Source organism: Gobius niger (assembly GCF_951799975.1).
Source record: "Gobius niger genome assembly, chromosome: 13".
In the NCBI taxonomy this organism is placed as follows: domain Eukaryota; kingdom Metazoa; phylum Chordata; class Actinopteri; order Gobiiformes; family Gobiidae; genus Gobius; species Gobius niger.
Genome location: NC_136864.1, coordinates 25,879,340 through 25,899,832, shown reverse-complemented (window position 1 = coordinate 25,899,832; position 20,493 = coordinate 25,879,340). Strand labels below are relative to the sequence as shown.

General features: G+C 39.8%; 1 protein-coding gene across 2 annotated transcripts in view; it reads left to right on the top strand.

Moving 5' to 3' along the window:
• The window catches only part of rock1 (Rho-associated, coiled-coil containing protein kinase 1), a 52,123-nt gene that overhangs the window by 14,532 nt on the left and 17,098 nt on the right, over positions 1-20,493 (top strand). For both annotated transcript variants that reach the window (XM_079569123.1, XM_079569122.1), the window contains exons 2-15: positions 8,156-8,237; positions 11,057-11,157; positions 11,243-11,380; positions 11,487-11,662; positions 12,653-12,737; positions 12,818-12,962; positions 14,535-14,673; positions 14,852-14,943; positions 16,196-16,355; positions 17,832-17,904; positions 17,983-18,071; positions 19,103-19,151; positions 19,236-19,371; positions 20,246-20,337. In XM_079569123.1, the coding sequence (XP_079425249.1) occupies positions 8,156-8,237; positions 11,057-11,157; positions 11,243-11,380; positions 11,487-11,662; positions 12,653-12,737; positions 12,818-12,962; positions 14,535-14,673; positions 14,852-14,943; positions 16,196-16,355; positions 17,832-17,904; positions 17,983-18,071; positions 19,103-19,151; positions 19,236-19,371; positions 20,246-20,337 (1,557 nt within the window). The remainder of the gene's footprint in view (positions 1-8,155; positions 8,238-11,056; positions 11,158-11,242; positions 11,381-11,486; positions 11,663-12,652; positions 12,738-12,817; positions 12,963-14,534; positions 14,674-14,851; positions 14,944-16,195; positions 16,356-17,831; positions 17,905-17,982; positions 18,072-19,102; positions 19,152-19,235; positions 19,372-20,245; positions 20,338-20,493) is intronic.

Here is a 20,493-nt window from a genome sequence, read left to right as displayed (position 1 = left end):
GTGCGTTTGGTGTGGACACATTTCTCTGCCTTAAAGCAAGGAGTAATTGGTGTATTTAATATCAGCCACCAGCCCAGTGCATTTTCAATGCACATAATTGCCACATTGGACTCGCAAGAGCGTAAGGTGGTTTTTCATATTATTAGTAATCCTAGAGATGTGATGCCTCCGGCTGCAGCGGCATCAGCAGAAATGGAAGAACACTCAGCTTTTTCCCCAGGACTCCATATTTAAAGCATGTGCTATTGTTCTGCTTCGTCAAAATTACTGCTGCATAATTAATCAGAATCAAATTGAATGCAGTTATTTTCGGCCGTGGAAGATCATTTGCAGACTACTAAATGTCCTGTGTCCATGGAGTCCTACGTCTTACCTGCTAACCCTGCACTGTCGACCTGTACGCACATACCGCCAATTCTTGTATTAGTTTAGTAGTTCACATTTAAAGGGACTAGATGCAACTGTAGTTTCTATATTAAGGTTGTGCTTGACGGCACTTCGGGACGGAATTAACAGGTCTGGGCTCATTCTACACTTTAGGACATTGCTGGAACATGTACGGGGAGGAAAATACATCATTTAACATTTTTTAAATCCCTTAAAATCTTTCAAATTTAAAGACGCCTGCTCTTGTTTATATTGTGCACATCAAACTATAGTTTATGTGAAAATAAAACGCAAATCGCAATTCTTTTCAGAAATATTGCAGGTATTTCTACAAAATCGTGCAGCCCTGCTTGAAATACATATAATCATTTTTTTTTTTTATAACATGGATTCAAGTTATGTACATTTATTGTTTACCATATGCTGTATCTACTGTTCCACGGACAGTAGGTAGGCAGGTGACCAGTGATCTTGACGATGACAGATGATTTGTTGCCTTGAACAGCTGCAGGAGTGACCCCACCTGGCTTTCCTGTGTCACCCACGCCCCTCACTCCCCTCCACACTTTACAAGCTGCTCTGATTGTGTTCAATGAGATGAGGAAATCTCATTACTCTGTGAAACACACATTTATCAGCATAAATAAGATTTGTGACAGTAAACATTTTGAGACTTATTATTTGCTAAACTGCAACTTACATGAAAGTCTCTTTTTTGGGGGAACATAATATTTCCATTTATAACAAAGTTTACAGTGTGAAACCTTTTTTTCCCGCAACCCTTGAACGCATCAGCCTCTCCTCCGGTGCTGCTTTGCTTTGTCGTCATAAGGAGGAAACTGACCCGACCCGACAGCTCCTGTAGATATCGGATTAATAAACAAATGGACATTTCACAAGCTGCATCAGAGCAGGTCGGTCAGAAACTTCAGTCATGATGCTAAACTGTTAGCCGCTAACTGTTGCTGCGTCATCTGCTTCAAACATTTGATCTCTTGTTCACATGTTTGTGTTTACATGGTGCGGGGGGCATGGGGCGGGTGAGGCTTGTGTTGGGGGTGTGCTGTGAGGTGAGGGAGGTGTGGCGCCGGTCTCTTTCTGCTGTTAGCGAGCGTGGCACACATGGTGGTGCATCTAGCGGCGCATCTAGTGGGGCTTGATGGGAACGCAACGGTGCCGGAACAGCAAAACGGGATCGCTTAGAGGAGCTTTAACTTACCCCACTTACGAGGCTGGGCTGATCCATTACAGCTGGACAATACATCTCCATTTTTATCACAATATAGATATCACAAAGCCTTTTTTTGACTCTTTAGTTTTGTTTTAGCCTTGTTTTGGTGCTGATTTGTTTTATATTTTTAAAGTCTTGTTCTGATACATTTGGATAAGTTAAATGGTATTTGCTGTGTAGAAAATATTTATCAAAATATTGCATATATATATATAATTTTTTCTTGTCATGTCGCCCTACTCGCCATCAATCTGGGCTTGATTTGTCTTTTGAAAATAAACTTCCACCCTTCGAACCGGGACCTCTGTAACTCACCCATCAGAAAGAGGAAAATAAAACGGCATTCTTGCAGAGGAATTTCACCTCTTTTGTTTGTGAAAAGGCAACATAGGAAATAGGTGAGTTGCTGTGTAAGGCATATTTCGCATGTTTGTACGCCCGGTTTATTTTCTTTAGGCGTGAGTGCCCCGTGTAGGGCGCTTAAAACATGTCCCACTTCCTATGTTTCTGTTTTTTCCTTCATTTGTTCTTGCGTCGACTCTCTTGGCCTAGCGCAGCAGATTCTTTTTTTTCTTTCTTTTTTTTCAAGTGTCTGCTTTAAGCCGTAAGCCTCGTACTTGTAGCTGGGACGGGGTTTTTCTTTTTTTCTCTCCCTCCCTTCACTTTTTGTTGAGAACTTGTTTGGCCACATACCTAAAATAGCTCTCTGACGTGTACAGTCCTGTTGAGGAATGCTACTGCGGCCGTCCAGAGTTCTCTGTGGCAGGAAGTTATGCAAACGTGCATTGCTGAGGTCCAGCCTTGTGATTAGGGTCGTACGAGCGGGACACTGTGCGGCCAGCAGGGACCCCGTGTCTCTCCTGTGGATGCTGTGGATGCTCTCCAGTTTTTCTTTCATTTGGGAACGTGCTCTAATGATGACCTTTTAGGATGATTTGCTTTTCAAATTCGCGGGTTGGCTTGGGTTTCCCCTTAAATTTAAATAGCTCCTCCTGAAAATATTTTAAGTAATGAATGTGATGTACATTTAGCATTCCCTCACTTCTTTTGGTCAGCCCAATTAAAGATATATTCCTACATTATAGCTTTCCTTTCCATGAAGACGACTACCAACCTGCCAGTGTTTACATCAACTCACTACTAAGCTGCTAAGATAACGTAGATGATTATTTTTCTATTTTACATTTTACAGTAAACAATAGACATGGTTATGGATGTTCTTCCTCCAATGGGCTGTTGATATGCTTTATTTGGAGAGGACAAACATGTAAGACACAAATAATAAAAACTATGCAAAAATTGACATAGAATACACTATTTGCAACCACCCCTGTGATTTTGATCAGTATAAAAATTCCCCCAATCTACAACAGTTATCGGGCCTCGCAAATGATCATGAACAACTCGATGGTTAAGCAGGCGGCACATTAGGAGTTACTGAGTTTTGGATACACACTTGAGTTTGAAGCAATACAGTCTGCACTTGTTTACACTGAATCAATAGCAGACAGGTTAAAGAGCGTCTGCTGCTCACTTAACAAAACAACACAGAGAAATATTAGCGTCACATACAGTAAGATGATGCTGCTGTGTGCGTCACTTTTTTCCCTGTGAAATAACCATGAAAATGAAGATGATTAAGATGAATGAATACTGATAAATACCTTTCCATCAGTTTATTCATTGAAAACAAAAAAGTTTATTTTTTACAGAACTTGTACTGAGCACAGTAACAGCGTACAACCTTTAAAACCATAACTGCCCTGGGGCATACTGACAAAAACAGGTGATGGCTCCTGTGTTCATTTTGACAGAAAATGGTTATTTTGCTTTGACAGATATACTTTTTTTGCTTTGTTCGATATTTTGTAATATTTTTATTTTTTTCTTACTTTTATAGTCTTAGGGAACACCCACAAATGGCCTCAGAAAAAAGGACACCCTCTTTACTCCACCACTACTTTTAACAAACGCTGACATTTTCTATCAAATAAAGGTTCAGAGACATGGAGAGGAGCAGAGTGGTTCAACAGCCCATAAAGTACATAAACAACAGAGCATGCTAACCAAGATGATACAAGCTAACACCTCCCAGGGTCCGGGACTGTCCCGGGTTCGATTCCCAAATGGACAGGGCCTTTCTGTGTGGAGTTTGCTTGTTCGCCCCGTGTCTGTGTACTAGGTTTCCTCCGGGTACTCCGGTTTCCCCTCCCACTAAAAACATGTACAATAGGCCAGGATGAATGAGAGAGTGTTTGAGAGTGCGGCTGTGGGACGACGGATGGAAATTAGCCCATGGCTACAGTCCGGTCTGGTGTGTTTACATGCATGAGACCCATGTATGTGCATTAACATGCACTGTCCCGACCAATAAACCAATGAATAAATAAGTCTGATCTGTAAAAACATTCATAATGATGCAACTTTTGACTTTATTTGTATGTGCTGAATATGCTTATAGCCCCCAGGTAAACATCTAAACAGTGCAAAAATAGGCCACGCCCCCTAGTATGACACGGTGCTGTCTGCATCTATATGATGGAGTTTGATCAATGTGGCCAAGGTATTCTATAATACTTCTAGTCAATGTTAAATATGTTTTATGCACGGACATTTTATTATAATTTGTTCAGAGGAGCAGATCATTTTGTCCCTTCTGTTTACTTTTTGCTTTTCCACATGTTTTGTTTCAACAACAAAAGATACCTATAGACGTAGCCTTAGCCGTAGTATTCGTTGTTGTTGTTTTTTTACCCCTTTTATTGACAGAGCAGATGTCTCTCCTATGGCGTGTCCACCTCTCCTGTCCCGTGCATGTACTGGCTGGTGCCATAGGGGAGAGTGTGGGGGGTGGCGGCAGCGTTGTTGACCCATGCAGTGGCGCACACGTTACTTAAGAGGATTGCTGCCCCGGCTGAGCTGCTGATTCACCGTGTGTCATCATTGTTTTGCTGCGAGATGCAGAAAAGAAATCCGTCACGCTCGAGCACCAGATCATTCACGATAACTGGAAAGACCGGATTCTTCACTTTGCCTTTTACAGCACATATAATACGGATGACATTGTTCATTTGCATGATAATGGCCAGCTTGTGTTGACATTTTCCCTTTAAGGAATTGAAATGCGGGCGAAGCGACTTATGACACAGCGGAGGGGACGGGAGCGCGCGGTCATGCCGTGTTTGTGTGCCAGGCTTGTTTAGCCACTCTGGATTATGGTAGATTACACTCAATCCAGCCAGTGGCACCCATGATCCTGCCGCGCTTCAGACAATATCCGGTCCAGGGATAAATCCAGCACTTGAATCATTTATTTATTTATTTTTGTACAGTGGTAGTAAATCACTTACGGAAAACAATTATAATAATGAACATTTGGACTGCAACTAATTTAGCTGAGTTCTATGATTCTCAGATATGAATTGCCTTTTTATGAGCTATTTACACGTTTTTGAACAACATTATATTTAACTAAAAGAAAAGTCCCAGATCATTATTTACATTTGTAGCAGCATAACAGTATTTCCAAAGGGAGTGGGTGGAAGGTAATTTATAAATGCCTACCTCCTCTTGCCTTGTCAGAACAATAGCTGTTGCCTTTCATTTCATTCCATTGATACAGTTCATCTTTATGCAGTTCATATAAACCAGTGTTTTTCAACCTTTGTTGAGCCAAGGCACATTTTTTTCATTTAAATAATCACAAGGCACACCAGCAGAAAATATTCTCATCAAAGTGTCTTGGCTAGGAACGCCGTATAGTCTCACTAGCCACAACGCCTCAATACATCACTAATTCTCTTGTCTCAAAGAAATTAACTACCTGATATGGAAGAGTATAATATGGTTACTAGACGGCATCGACACTCGAAAACGGTATATTGTTTGTGGATAATAATGCATTTGTTTAAAAAAAAACAACAACTAGGTGAGACTGGATAATTTCCCAAGGCACACCAGACAATATCTCACGGCACACTAGTGTGCCACGGCACAGTGGTTGAAAAACACTGATATAAACAATACTATCCATATGCATATTTGAAAAATCATATCTAGTTGATACAATCAACACATGGGCTTTTTAGAGGAGTCAGGATGGGGCCTATTGTACATGTTTTTAGTGGTAGCACCCGGAGGAAGCCTACATAGACATGAGGAGAGCACATAAGGACCCCATCTGGCCTGGGAATAGAACCTGGGACCCTCTTGCTTTGACGATAGCATGTTTATGATCATCTATAGATTGTTTATTGAGTTTTGACATCATCACTTTGTGTTAAAATAATAGCAAGCACTAATTATCAATGCCACAATTAGCACATGGCATAGATGATGATTTAAAATGACGAAATGCATTTTTCAATAATCAGTATATTACAAATAATGTAAATAGTATAGAAGCTGTATGACTAATTATTATAGACCTTTAGTCCTAATCTATTTCCAACTCTCTTAAATGCAACACATTAACAGAAACTACAGTTGTTTTGTGCACATCTCATCCTTTCTCAGTCAACATTTAATTTGTTCAAATACTCCTTGTAACTCGATCCTCACACGAGACAAAGCTGCAGGTCCCTGGGTTGGGAACCGCTGGACTGGAGCCCTACATGATGACATAATAAGAATATTCAACATTACTCAATCCCTTTACAGCTGTAGTAAATGTGAGGAACAGATTGTGTATGTCGACACTGCTACGCTAGCTAGCAGCAGTAAGTAGTAGAAAAATATTTGCTTGGTCGGCAGTTTATCAGTTGTCTTGTACACACTCTAATATAATCTGTGTTTGAACTGTTCATTTTAACCCGCTGTGATTAGATTAGGCCTTTCTAAACAATTTTTACGCTCTTTATTGTTTGCCGTTTTTGGCTTGATGCTACATGCTAACTGCTAAAGAGCTCTATGTATTACTTAGCATGTAGCATCAAATATTTAAGGCTTGACTTTATTCCAAGTGTGATTTTTTTCTGTAGCATCTGACTCTAGCTGCTGGGTGTCAGTTTGACTCTGCACGCACATGTCCACGCACATCCAGGGCAGCCCTTTCTGAGTTTGACTATCAATAACATCAGCCCGGGGGCGTTAGAATCAGACATGTTAGCTTCTTGGGAAATTAAGTTTTTGGCAGATGCGTTTAGGCAATAAAAATCACTTTTTGAAGTTGCTATTTCTGCCCGGGCTTGCTTACAAGTCAAGTCGGATCAATAAAACAAGAGGTTTAGGGCGTTTTTTTGGCATTATAAAATGCTAATAGTGCTCGGGATAGTGTTGTCAAAACTGATTTTGAATACCTGGCAGATTCTATGATAAATTGCTAAAATGTGAGACAGCGTTATTTTTCCACAGCTTTTAATTTAATTGTTTAGGCTCTGTTCACAGAATGTTTTTGGCTAACTTCCTGTTGGCTAGTGTCGGGTAAAGACTACTTCCTGTGTCAACATTTCAACGCAAATTGAAACTAAAATAAGATTAAAAAAACAACAGAAAACTTAAATGTCAAGGCTTGTGTGTTTCATAAATATTAGTTTAGATTGTGGCATTATTTGTGTACATTGTGTCGGCGTCAAATCAGCGTTAGCCTTTAGCTTCAGGGCTAAAACAACTACAGAAATGAACACAGAATTCTTCTCTGGTGAAGTATAGAGTTCGGGAATGTGACGCCATATCGCTAAGCATTATGGGATTAGCAGCAATTGTAAACTAATGGAGATTTTAAAAGTTAAAATACTAGAGTTATTGTTCACATTAAAACAATTGGACACCACAGTGTGTTAGATGTATTTACCAGCAGTAACTCAGCAGCTAACGGAGCTGTTCCACGGCTATTTTCTCTGTTTTTAACTAATGTTAGTCAATGGAATTGTATGCTAACAGCTGCAAAGATGGCCGATCTCCATGGTAACTGTAGACTTTCCCGAACTCTATTTCTTGTGAGAAGTTTACGTTGTGATTATTCAGCAGCTGCTTGTTTTCTGCCATGCACCGTTTAAATATGTATTTACTTCAATGAGACACTGCTACTGTCCATAGGAATAAAAGAAACAGGACAGGACATGGACGTTAGCGTAGGAAGTTAGCATCATGTTGTGTCTGTGCACAGAGCCTATTGTTTGCAGCAAATGTTTGGTCTAAATTGTTAACATTTGATTCCAAACACTCTGATGTAGCGAGTTATGTCATTTGTGGACACGTGAATCTTGTGGATAGATGGTTGTCACATGTGCTGGCTAGCGTACATGAAGTGATTAACTTATTCTTTTATTACATTATTAGTACAAACAACATTCATGGATTCTTTGCGGAAGCCTTTCAAATCATAAACTTCATAATGTCCTCTACCCAAAATAGTTAATACAGTCAATTACAGAGCTCCCAAAACTGAAATTGTTGCATGTTGCATTGTGTTGAGAAGTTTAATATTAGCTTTTTTTCTTTCTTTTTTTTTTTTACCATGAAATATATTATCTGTTGCCATTTCTGTTCTACCCAACTAGAGACCGCTGGTTAACCTTCCTCCCTGTTCTCTTGCAGGACGGCCTCGACGCTCTGGTGTACGACCTCGACTTCCCTGCCCTGAGGAAAAACAAGAGCATTGACAATTTCTTGAATAGATGTAAGTGCGACCCACTGCCGCAGTCCGCACCGAGCATTTGTGCTAGCACTCTCTGCACGGCAGCGAGCGAGCCCGGGCGCAGAAGAAGAGGAGTCCGTTTTTGGGTCACCGCTCCGAATGCGCGCTTGGACACAATGGTTGTCTGCTGCCCAGTGTCCCCAACAAAGAGGCTTTCATAAATGGCTGGTGACCCATATGATGCCCATCGTGACGGCTTCGCCCTTTAGCTGGACCTGCAGAACGGGGGAGCATCATATTTTAAGATGTTATTGCCTTGTTAGACGCACGGGCTCCTCTGCAGGTCTAGACCAGTTTGGTGGTTTAATTCTGACATATGCCTGGGATAGCTCTGATTTAGACCTCCTAGTGATCAGGGGTAATATTGGGTGGCAATTTGTGTGAAATGTTTAAGAACTACGGCGCTGAATAATGTTTTGAGTGATTTAGGACCACTTTTTTCGCAGCGTCCAAACTTCAGTTCATGAATATCAAGCATCTTTTATATGTACCCGAGTTGCTTGCGATCTTTCCCAACTACGACATGTATGGTATACGTTTCACGGCGCATCAGAGTTGATTAAGCTGTTCCTTCAGACCAGTGTGAGATCAACTTTATGGAAATTATTAGTGTTTCCTGTTAGTAAAGGAGACTATGGTGACCCCTCATAGGCAAATTTTGACCCCACTGGTTCAAATAGGAAAAGCAGAACAACTTGGCATGACAAATGTATCCTTTTTGCTTCTTTTTTTTAATCATAAACACAATTCTAGCGCGTCCCCAGTCTTGTATTATTGCTTCATACTTTGTTGCGTCCATATAAGATACAACCAAAATGAATCAGTGAATGTGACTGCTACCGTAATAGCGCACTCACTGTCAGTTTTTTGATATTGATTTGTGAGTTGTATTTTGAAAAAAAAAGAAGTGAAAATGTAGTCTATGTTCAAATTTAGTGCTAGAATATTTTCTAACAAAGCTGCTGTAAACTAACCTGTAAGAAACAGACCAGTGAATATAGTGTAATGATATCCTGACCTAAGCCACGTAACCCCTGTGGCTTAAACTGCCATTACGCATCTCCTCAATTACTTTTGCTACACTTCCCTTGTGTATCGCATCACGAGTGGCTGAAATGCATTGACAGATATGGACTAATGGATGGGTCTCATGAGGCCTCCATGACAGGAAGATCCTCCTGTAATCCACGCACTGTATTTGGATTACATCAGCTCTTTGTATCCAGTCACTTTAAATTCTGCGTTAAAACATGCACCTATTTGCAACAATTGTGACTCCTTTACATTGAAAATAATCCCTTGAGTGGCTAATTTCATTGAACAGTGTCTAAAGTGTCCCCCGGGGGGAAGCCGTGTCAACAGGGAGGCGGTTCTCCCAGTTTAAAGTGATAGCTCAGGTTTTATGGTCTATCGCACTACCGCATTACCTCAGTTCATTATCATAGGGTCATAAAAGGGAACATCAAAACACACGCACGCCCACGGTGGGAACAGAAACACCATTTGCTTCTTTTCGCACATATAAGAGCGCATGTGGGAGGGAAAATGCTGCTCTTATTTTCAATTCAAAATGCTACCACACAGTTTGACACTTAACATAGATGAAATCATAATAGAAAAACACAGCTATTGGTGAAAACTTTTATTCCTAATGGTTTTTCTTCGTCTAACACATTATTAATGAAGCCAAAGTTAAATAAATGAATGTAACATAATTTCAAAAGTAACACATTGAATAAAGGACAATGAAAGAGTGAGAGGTTTATAAGCACATAACTATCAGGGACACAGAATAAGGCTTCATATACAGTATATACAAATGTCTGCTTTTATGATATACTGTTGGACGTTTTATTCCACCAGTAGACTAAAGATCAGTTACTATAGGGCCTGTAAGAATGAAAGCAAAGCGCTGCTCTTTACATGACAGCACAGTGATTGCATGGTAAAGTATAGGTAAGTAACGAGGAGAGAGATTATGCTTTTTACATCCATTTCCATATTAATTCCAAGAAAAGACTGGGCTTAGGACAGTACATCGTTTTGCAATATATTGCTGTATTTGTGTTGCAATACCAAATCGTCATGCCGCACAAAGTATCAATGCTTTTAATAGTTTTAAAAGTAAAAAGGCCATGCAGCACAGACCGCTCTTTAAGCTATTAGCAATAGGCCTCAGTTTATTGGCTGATATGTGTTTAGAGCCTGCATTTTTATCTTTAAGGAACAATTACTCAGCACTTTATGATAAACTGAAATTTTGTCATGTACTTTTTAATCTTAACGCTTCAATAAATGTCAGATTTTGTTTTTAACTTCTGCTCCCATTTTTAACAAAAAATGATGTTCTTTCAAAGTTGTAGAACATCACAATACTTACTATCGTGTCGGCATCGTGATACTTATTGTTTCATAACAAAAGCGTATCTCAGCTCCATTAGTCCTGTTTCTACGTAATTAACAGTCTTTATATTGGGTTTGGGCTCTTGTTAATAATAATACGAATAGTTGTTGTCTACGTCCTTTTTCCATGTAATTACTATAATTACCAAGTTATTAAATATCAGGCTGTTTCCATCTAATTACTCTCACTGTGCTAAAGTTAAGTGCGGCCCAAAAATCAAGCAAAAATGTACTTCAGTTTCATTACATCTTTCTGTAACTTTTCAGTAGTGTTCCATTGTGGTAAAAGTTTTCAACAGTCAGACACCTTGACTTTTTTGGTTCAGCAGTGGAAGTGATCAGATTATTTGGCCGCTGATACACTGACTAGATGTCATCTTTTTTTTTTTTTTGTACAGATAAAGAAACGATAAGTAAAATACGTGACCTGCGCATGAAAGCGGAGGACTATGAAGTTGTCAAAGTTATCGGCAGAGGAGCGTTTGGGGAAGTCCAGCTGGTAAGGATTTAACATCTGAAAATGCAGCAGGTTCAGTCTTGCTGCTAGCACAAATATTAAGGAGTTTTTTGTTGTTGTTTTCTAGGTGAGACACAGAGCCACAAGCAAAGTTTATGCCATGAAGCTGCTTAGCAAGTTTGAGATGATCAAGAGATCGGACTCGGCTTTCTTCTGGGAGGAGAGGGACATCATGGCGTTTGCAAATAGCTCCTGGGTTGTGCAGGTACAGACAATAGTATTACAGGCAATATTACTTAGCACTAAATATGTACAAGCCACGTCAATATATGCACTAGACTAAACATTTTGTTCTATTTCTGTGCCGGCAGCTCTTTTTCGCTTTCCAAGACGACCGCTACCTCTACATGGTGATGGAGTACATGCCGGGCGGAGATCTAGTGAATTTAATGAGTAACTACGACGTCCCGGAGAAGTGGGCGCGGTTTTACACAGCGGAGGTGGTGCTGGCTTTGGACGGGATCCACTCCATGGGGTTCATTCACAGGTGAGGGGCTCGAGGGGCGGCCTGATTTAGCCTCATAGAAGCCTTTCAAAATATCACACTGATTTAGCCATAGAAACCATCATACCCTGCTATAGTGAACTTGTTTGAAGCTCAAAAGTAGGTGGTCATTTATAGTTCCTGAAGAAATAGCACGTAATATTTGGGTTAAAAGCTTAAAGATTTTTTTTTGCTTGAATTCTGTTGGTCAGTGTAAGTTAAAGACTACTTCCTGTCCACATTTTAACGGTAATTCAAAATAAAATACGATTTTAAAGAGCAGAAGAAGGCGTAAATAAACCTCTAGCCGAGTGTGTTTCATAAAAATGAATTCAGGTGGAGCTATTTTACCTTTTATTAGCTTCAAATTGACGCTAGCCTTTAGCTTTAAGGCTAATACAGCTCCTCCAGTGAAGTATTTACATCCTGAGTACAGTTTTTAACATGTTTGTAAGTGATTATCCAACAGCTGCTTGCTTTCTGTCATGTACTGTTCCATATATATTTATTTCAGTGAGACGAGGCTAACTCTCCATAGGAATAAAACACAGACAGGAAACAGTTGTTACCCTAGGAAGTTAGCATCATGTCACAGCCTATTAGCTATGTGGTAACTCATGACTATATAACTTTTTGGACTAAATTATTTATTATTTATTTTTGCAGTATTCCCACGTTCTCTGTATTTCCAAATAGTAATATTCCCATCTTGCCGTGACTTTATGCTCTTATTAATTACAATTTAAAAAAGACTAATATATAATAATCATTTCAAAATTGATTGATTGACACTTGCCAAAGTTTGGAATCAGCCAAGTAAGAAACAGGTCATTCGGAGTATTATAAAAGTTGATTGATTTTTATAGCGCACAATTTGTACAGTTACTTTTTACAGACAATTAGCTCAGCTCTCGGGCATCCAGGCATTGGTATTTTACAGTCTGACAGTACTATTGTTCTCTTTGTTTTCATCTTTTCTTTCCTCCTCTGCAGAGATGTGAAGCCAGATAACATGTTGCTAGACAAAACAGGCCACTTAAAACTCGCAGACTTCGGGACCTGTATGAAAATGAACAAGGTACAAGCAGCTGCTGCAGGACAACAATGCCGGCTTATCGTTCTGAACAACTGCCACTAATGTGCGACGCTTTGATGCAGGACGGCATGGTACGATGCGACACGGCGGTGGGGACTCCAGATTACATCTCGCCCGAGGTACTGAAATCCCAGGGAGGAGACGGGTATTACGGCCGAGAGTGCGACTGGTGGTCCGTGGGCGTCTTCCTCTACGAAATGCTAGTTGGTGAGTTCAAAACGAGGAGAAACATGACTGGGGCACAATATCAGAAAAAAATGCAATGTTCAATTTTAAAGCCACACCGCGTAGAATTTTACTCAATAAATGAAATTGAAATACAAGCATTCATAATTGAAAAATGCCTGATAAATGTACAAACATGTGCCTTTGCTGTGAGCGTCTCAGCTCTCGTAAGACATGACTGTAACTTAACCGGGAGTGGGTGCGTCTCCAGCTCGTCTCCATGGAGATGTGACTAAAGTCGGCAGAGTTTTGAGTTTTAAACAGTTTAGGTCCTCATCCAGATCCATTCTTTGATTACCCACTGCAGAAGTAGCATCGTCTGTTTAGAGCTGATGGCAACGGTGTAATCCAAAATGTTACGCAGTGTGCCTTTAAATCTGTCAGCAATTCCCTTTTTCCTAAAACGGTGTCAAAATAAAAGTAAATCAGGACAAAGCAAGACGAAAATTAAAAGTGAAGTAGGAAATTCAGGACTAAAATAGGACTTGCCAAAAAAGTATAAATCTCAATCAGATGAATGACCTTAGTTTGCGGTATATAGAGTTCGGGAGTGTGATGTCATATCGCTAAGCATTATGGGATTAGCAGCCATTGTAAACTAATGGGGAAGTGAAAGTTAAAATACTGGAGTTATTGTTCACATTAAAACACTTGGACACCACAGTGTGTTAGATGTATTTACCAGCAGTAACTCGGCAACTAACGGAGTCGTTCTGCGGCTATTTTTTCACCCACTTTTTTTTACTGTTTTTAGCTAATGTTAGTTAATGGAAGTGTATGCTAACAGCTGCAAAGATGGCGGATCTCCATGGTAGCTGTGGATTCTTGCAATATGAAGGTGGCGTCACCCAATGTTCCAGGATCTATAAATTCAGGGTCATTAAAAAGCATTAAACTAGCATTAAATTTATTAGAAATTATATTTTTTCTTTAGAGGCAGAACCTTCTCAATGACATAACTCAACTATTTTTACTGCATACATTTCTCGAAAACACAAAAAACTATGGTCTAAATCAAATGTAGCTGCAGTTGTAACTTCTGACTGAAATTTTCAGAAGTTTTGAATATCAAAAAGTCCCCCTAGATTGAATGTTCACAAATCTCACAAAAAGAAATATACGGCATTTGTCACATTTGTTGCAATTTAGTATTTAGGCATTAAAATGGCATTAAAAAACATTAAATTTGACTTGCTGCCACCTGTAGAAACCCTGAAATTGGTGATTTATTTTGTAGCTTGCCTTAAACACAACTGATTTATCACTGAAATAATCGTTGACTAATTTAGCTGTTCAGTAACTGTTATCTGAACTGACCAAGTGCTGTAAGAAGATTTTTTGATGAAAAGCTATTTTGTCTGCAAGTTCATTTTATTTATTCACCATCGCACACTGTTTACATTCTAATAATCACTACTAATTTTATATTAAAGCAATTATTATTTTCAGCCTTATTTTTTTGTAAATATGCTCCATAAACGGCCAAAAAGGAAAAGAAAAGATACATTAAATTTGCTTGACTGTGATCGTAATGTATCCTTCTTTCCTGTGCAGGCGACACTCCGTTCTACGCAGACTCCCTGGTCGGCACTTACAGCAAAATCATGAACCACAAGAACGCCCTGACGTTTCCCGACGACAGCGACATCTCCAACGATGCCAAGAATCTCATCTGCGCCTTCCTCACTGACAGGTTCGATGGCCTTATCTTAACGACCCTCTCCTTTTCTGAGACGTGCTTGTTCTTGCGGCATGGAAGGAATCTCCACAGAAATGTCCAGCCGTTTCCCCCCCCACAGATAAACGCACAAAAATAGAGGATGGATGAACTGTTATTCAAACATCCATTTTGCTTTCTCTCAAACCTACAGGGAGGTGCGGTTGGGTCGCAATGGTGTAGATGAAATCAAGAGGCATCCGTTCTTTAAGAATGACCAGTGGACGTGGGAAGTCATAAGAGAGAGTAAGTATTTGTGTAATGCAAATTCAGATCCCTTTCTACTTTTAGTTTTAACCTTTAAACGGCGAGGAGAGTCATATATAAACAAGTTTCGAGCAGTGTTTGCATGTTTGTCCTCATTTGACAGTGGACTTGTATTGTTTTAATCCATTTCCGTTTCCATTCGACCTGCTCCTGGAGGAAATGCTTGTTGATATTCTGTATTCTAGCAATGCTTTGGATCCTATTTGTTTAAAAAAAAATGTGAAAACTGTTCATTTGAAATAGGATTGACTCTGCTGCGGGAGATTAGAAAGGAGATCTAAATCCGGTTAAGTGCACCCTGTTCTTTGTTGGGTTTATATTTAATTCTGCAGCCGGCTAAAGTCAGCACTTCTGTGTCTGCCTCGCGTACAGTATTCTTCAAAACACCCGCTGTGCTAACGGAGGGGGCTTTCTTTTACATCAAGAAAGAAGAAAAATCTGCATTTTGTTTGTCTGAACCCGGGGGTATTCGACTTTTTGTGCATTTTGCTCTTTTATGTTTGCAGATTAAGTTCAGATATGTTCACAACTCAACTGAAGATAAAACACATCTATAAATGGACTAGGACTGGTGCCTTTCAATGTTATTCGATGCCAATACTTTAACTGTACTTGTAGAATAAAACATTAGGATAGTCAGGCATTCCATAAAAGAGCTTTTCTTTGACCCAAACTACTAATTTTATCATTTATTTGAGTTGGGAAGCTTTCTTTAGTGCCGTCTTGTGACCTACCAGGCTTCAGTGCTTGGCATCTAAAGAAAAATAATGTTTGTATTCCTTTTTTTTTATACCATACTGGTGTCTTTTAACGGTACCCAGCCCTAGCCAAGACTGGGATCCAATCAGTTTTCTGTAGAAATGTAGAAGAAATGGAGACTCCCATACACACCGAAGGCCAGATGTAATCCGGTCCTTTAATTGGTGAGAAAAGGACACATTAAATCAAAAATGGCTACTTTAGATAATAATAACAATGAGGATTTAAATAAATGAATAGAGATCAGGTTTTAAAGATGCCGCCTAAAGCACGAAAACAATTGCAGGCTTGGATTGTGAGCGCGAAGACTAATCTACATTAAACAGTTTGGCAAATAGTTGTGGGGAAAGGGGGTTCACCTGTCGCAGCTTTGATCGTTGTCAAAGTAAGAACACGCACACGTACTTATTACGTCTTGTTTAAGTCGAGCAACCGCTTTGCTAAATTTAACTTTGTTGCTGTTAACCTGCAGCGGCTGCTCCGGTGGTGCCCGAACTGAGCTGTGACACCGACACCAGTAACTTTGACGACATCGAGGAGGATCGAGGGGAGGAGGAGACCTTCCCCATCCCCAAGGCCTTCGTGGGCAACCAGCTCCCATTCGTAGGCTTCACCTATTACAGCAGCCAGCAGTAAGTTGATCGCCATTTGAGGCATTCGGTTACGTTTTTCTTCACGCGCTCCAAAGGTGTTACCAGATTTGAAGGAGTGACTTTATACTTTAATAATAGTACTTACATATTTGGCCAATTAAACAATGCTTTTTAAACTGGAAATTGCATTCATATGTTGATATATTTTCAACGTCACCTACCTGTTTGAAAACGATTAGTTTGTATTGTGTGTATTGTTTTTCCAAGTCCAAACATATCAAACATTTTAGTATAAGAAGTTTTGTCATTGTGAAAGTCGAAGACATTATGCAAAGTCCATTTTCCTTTAGCTGTAAACAATTTAATAACGTTCCCTCGTCGAAAACAAACTTGGATTGGTATTTCGCTTTATTCGCACAGTTTTGAATAATCCTCCTCACTCTAGTTGTTTCTTCTTTTTACTGTTAAAGTGCTCAGATCTGCACTTCCTGGGTTTAGTATGAGTTGGAATGGAAATCAAAGTTTTACTGGTCAGCTATTTGCAAAGACTGTAATTATTTAGGACATATAACATTTTTCAGCAGACCACAACATACTCAGTCTCGATGTGGTCTTACTTTGTCTTAAACTGGCTACACCTGTAGTTTAGACTTCTACGAGCATGTTTTGAAATGCATACTTATCAGAAATACTCATTTAAAAATAAAAAAATAATGAATGAAGCCCTAGATCAGGGGTAGGCAAGCTTTCTTAACGGAGGGCCAATTTTTTTCATTGTAAAAACACCGAGGGCCGAAGCCGCCGATTTTAGACCAAAGTAAAGCAATACACTGGAAAAAATACCATCTTAAATGAGAAAAATGACTTAAAATTGCTTGAATAAAGGTTCTTTATGTTGAATTCGAGTCTGTTTGGACTAATGCAAGCTAAAGATACAAATGCTATTGCTAATGGAACAGGCATAAAACCCACTTTGAAATCAGACAAATGAACTTTACTTTTAAAAAGATTTTTTTTTCACTTGAAATTATACAATATAATCTGACTTAAGAGGATAATGACTTGTTCCATTGGTGATAAGATGTTTTATCTGATCTAAGACCAGACCAAATCTACTCAAAGCTTAGATTGAATCTCTTAATTCAAGTAGGTTTCTGTCATTTCTTCCTTAAAATTATTATTATTTTTCCAGTGCACTTTCTACAAATGCCAGAGTTGTACATAATATGACCTAATTGGGTGTATTGACAGTATTTCTCCCATTTAACCCTAAAAATGTTGAAGTACTGTCTGATTTGTGTCATAATGTTTCTCAAAATCATCTTGAGGGCCAGAGGTTCTGTGCTGGAGGGCCGGATTTGGCCCCCGGGCCTGACGTTGCCTACCCCTGCCCTAGTTTAAACAGTTGCAGGGAGCTAGCGTTACATTTTTCTACGCATGAAAGAAAAAAAAATGTTTTGAAATGTTAATATAAAAGTAGAAATGTTTAAAATGACTCATTGAATGTCTTCCCAGCCTCCTCCGCAGCCCTTCCAGCACGAAGACCAGCGACAAGCGCAGCAGCACCACAAAGGAAGACAAGAGCCATGTGCGTATCATTATAATTTCACTGGCCTCACTCTGTCTTTTAGAAAGTGAAGCACTGACGGGCCTGTTCATGTTTCAGCTCGAAAACCTGCAGAAAAAAATCTACCAGCTGGAGGAGCAGCTGCACTGCGAGATGCAGCTGAAGGATGAGTTGGAGCAGAGGTGCAGGTATGAGGCCAGACCGTGATACGGGACGCGGTATTCAAACTAAGGACAACATGCAAATTTAGCCAGGTCTCAAAGGCTGAATTCTTTTGGTTAAATCATATGGGCACGAGCCTAGCTTTTTCCTAATCTATATAATTTGCACATCACACTGTGACCAAACAAGAAATGCATCCACTCCTGAAATAAGTCAACACTGCGTAACATTTGAACAAGATACAAGCATTTGTTTGATCAGATATGTTTTATTATTATAACGTGTGTGTTTGCTATAAGCGGCTCACCTCTCGTCCCAGCTCGTCTCCATGGAGATGTTGTATAAAGGCCAAATGTGAGATTTACATGGGTTAGGTCCTCTTCCCAATCCAGTCTTTTATTACGCAGTGCAAAAATATAAGTTTCTGTGTCGAGCGGCTCATTAGGAGAAGTTTATGTATTGCTAGAATATCTATAATGTTACGCAGTGTGCCTTTAAACCTTACTCCACTCTAACTCAAGTCATCCCAATAGCCAGCAGCTATTGTTTATAGCTCTATTCAAACTTCTTCATTGTTTGAAATGCACCCTCTGCTGGCTGATATTTTGAGTGCAGATAAATGACTCTTAATTAAAGCTGGGGTACCTGATTTTTCCCACACAAACTTTGACATTTTTTCATTTGGCCCAAACTAATTTCTAGCACTCACAATCCCTCCTGCATGTCCAAATTGTTCTAGCAAATTGTTTATATGCACGTTTCTCGCCCATGTACAGCTTTGAGCAGTGGAAAAGTGGAAAAGTGGTGACCACCCCTTAAAAATACCCCTCATTTAAAGTGGTCTTTCTATCTTCTATCACTCAATAAAAAATTAAGTGAATACAATTTAACAATATCTGTTTTTTGCTGTGTTTATAACTCACCCTGAGGTGGTAAAAACAAATTTACTTTTCAGCAACAAAAAGTCTGGTACCCCAGCTTTAAGGTACTGTACCACAAACAGAAGGGGGTGGGAAGGAGAAAATTTAAACGCCTTTTTCCTTTTGTCCCCTCGCAGGACCTCGAGTACCAAGATGGAGAAGATCATGAAAGAACTGGATGATGAGGTACAGTCACGAAACATGGACTATTTCTGCGGCTCCCTTAAATAAGAAGCAGTTGATCACCTGGCTCCTGTCCTCCTGATTTAGGCCAACCAGAGGAAAAGCACAGAGGCCAGCATGTCTGTTTTGGAGAAGGAGAAGATGATGATGCAGCACAGGCTCACAGAGTCCCAGAGAAAGGCCGACCAGGAGGCGGAGAAGAGGCGCAACCTGGAAAACGAGGGTAAGCGTCTGCAAAGGGGAAACCGGCGCGACTGTTTCTCTATGGACAAAGAAGATCTTAGACATTTTTTGGGACTGAGGTATATTATTATAAGTTAAATAACAGCACTGACGTCATTTTGCGATCAAGGAGGTCAAAGAACAGGGGAAATATTTCAAAATAATAATAACAACTTTTGCTCGCTATGGTACCTTTTACATCTATTTAATAATCGACTTAACTGCCATGAAACCAGTAATATCATACACCTACTGCACTCAAGTAGTAGTCTCGCCAACCAGACTCCGCTTCTTTACAGAGGAGGGTCTGGCAACACTCCATTGCGCGCTTTCAAAAGAAGTGACGCAGCGATATGGAGCCTACCGACCAATCAGAGCAGCTCCCTGAACGGGCGTCACGTTGTTTTGTAATTTTTCAACACAAGCAACCACTTCACGTAATGCTCCGGTATGCTTGTATTCTTAAGTTTTTCTGACATATTCGACAGAAGTCATTTACTGAACTCCGTGTGGCAGGAGCGCCATTGTTAACGTCCGAATGACGACAACTTCCTTGTCGCTTTTTCTGTCGTCACATCCGCTATGTTCTCATTGGCTGCTATGCGCTTCGGTTGTCCCACATTAGTCCCGCCTCAAGCAGTAGCTTTTCTACGACAGGGTCGCCAGACTAGTCTCCTGTTTATTAATTAATAAACATCGGAGATTAGTCTGGATGCCAGGCTACTCAAGTAGTATTTTCGAGTAGTATTCATTTTTCTCTTTTACTTTTTATCATTGCTATTTATTCCTTGAGTCAAATTGTTTTTAAAGTAACACCATTCTGAACTTACATATTTTTGCTTTTTGTAAATGAGTTTTCTCTGTGTCTGCCTTAGTGTCAACGTTAAAAGAGCAGCTAGAAGACATGAGGAAGATCAGCCAGAACTCCCAGGCTTCAAATGACAAGATCCTTCAGCTACAAAACCAGGTATGGGCTACGAACTCATGGATGGTTCAGTTAAGGGGGATCTAGATTTATTATCAATATATTTCAGTCGCATTGTTTAAGCCTCAACGTGTTTTGACAGTCAACGAATCACTTATCCCGTGCTGCGTTCATGTGGTGTTCAGAAAGTGAAAAAAA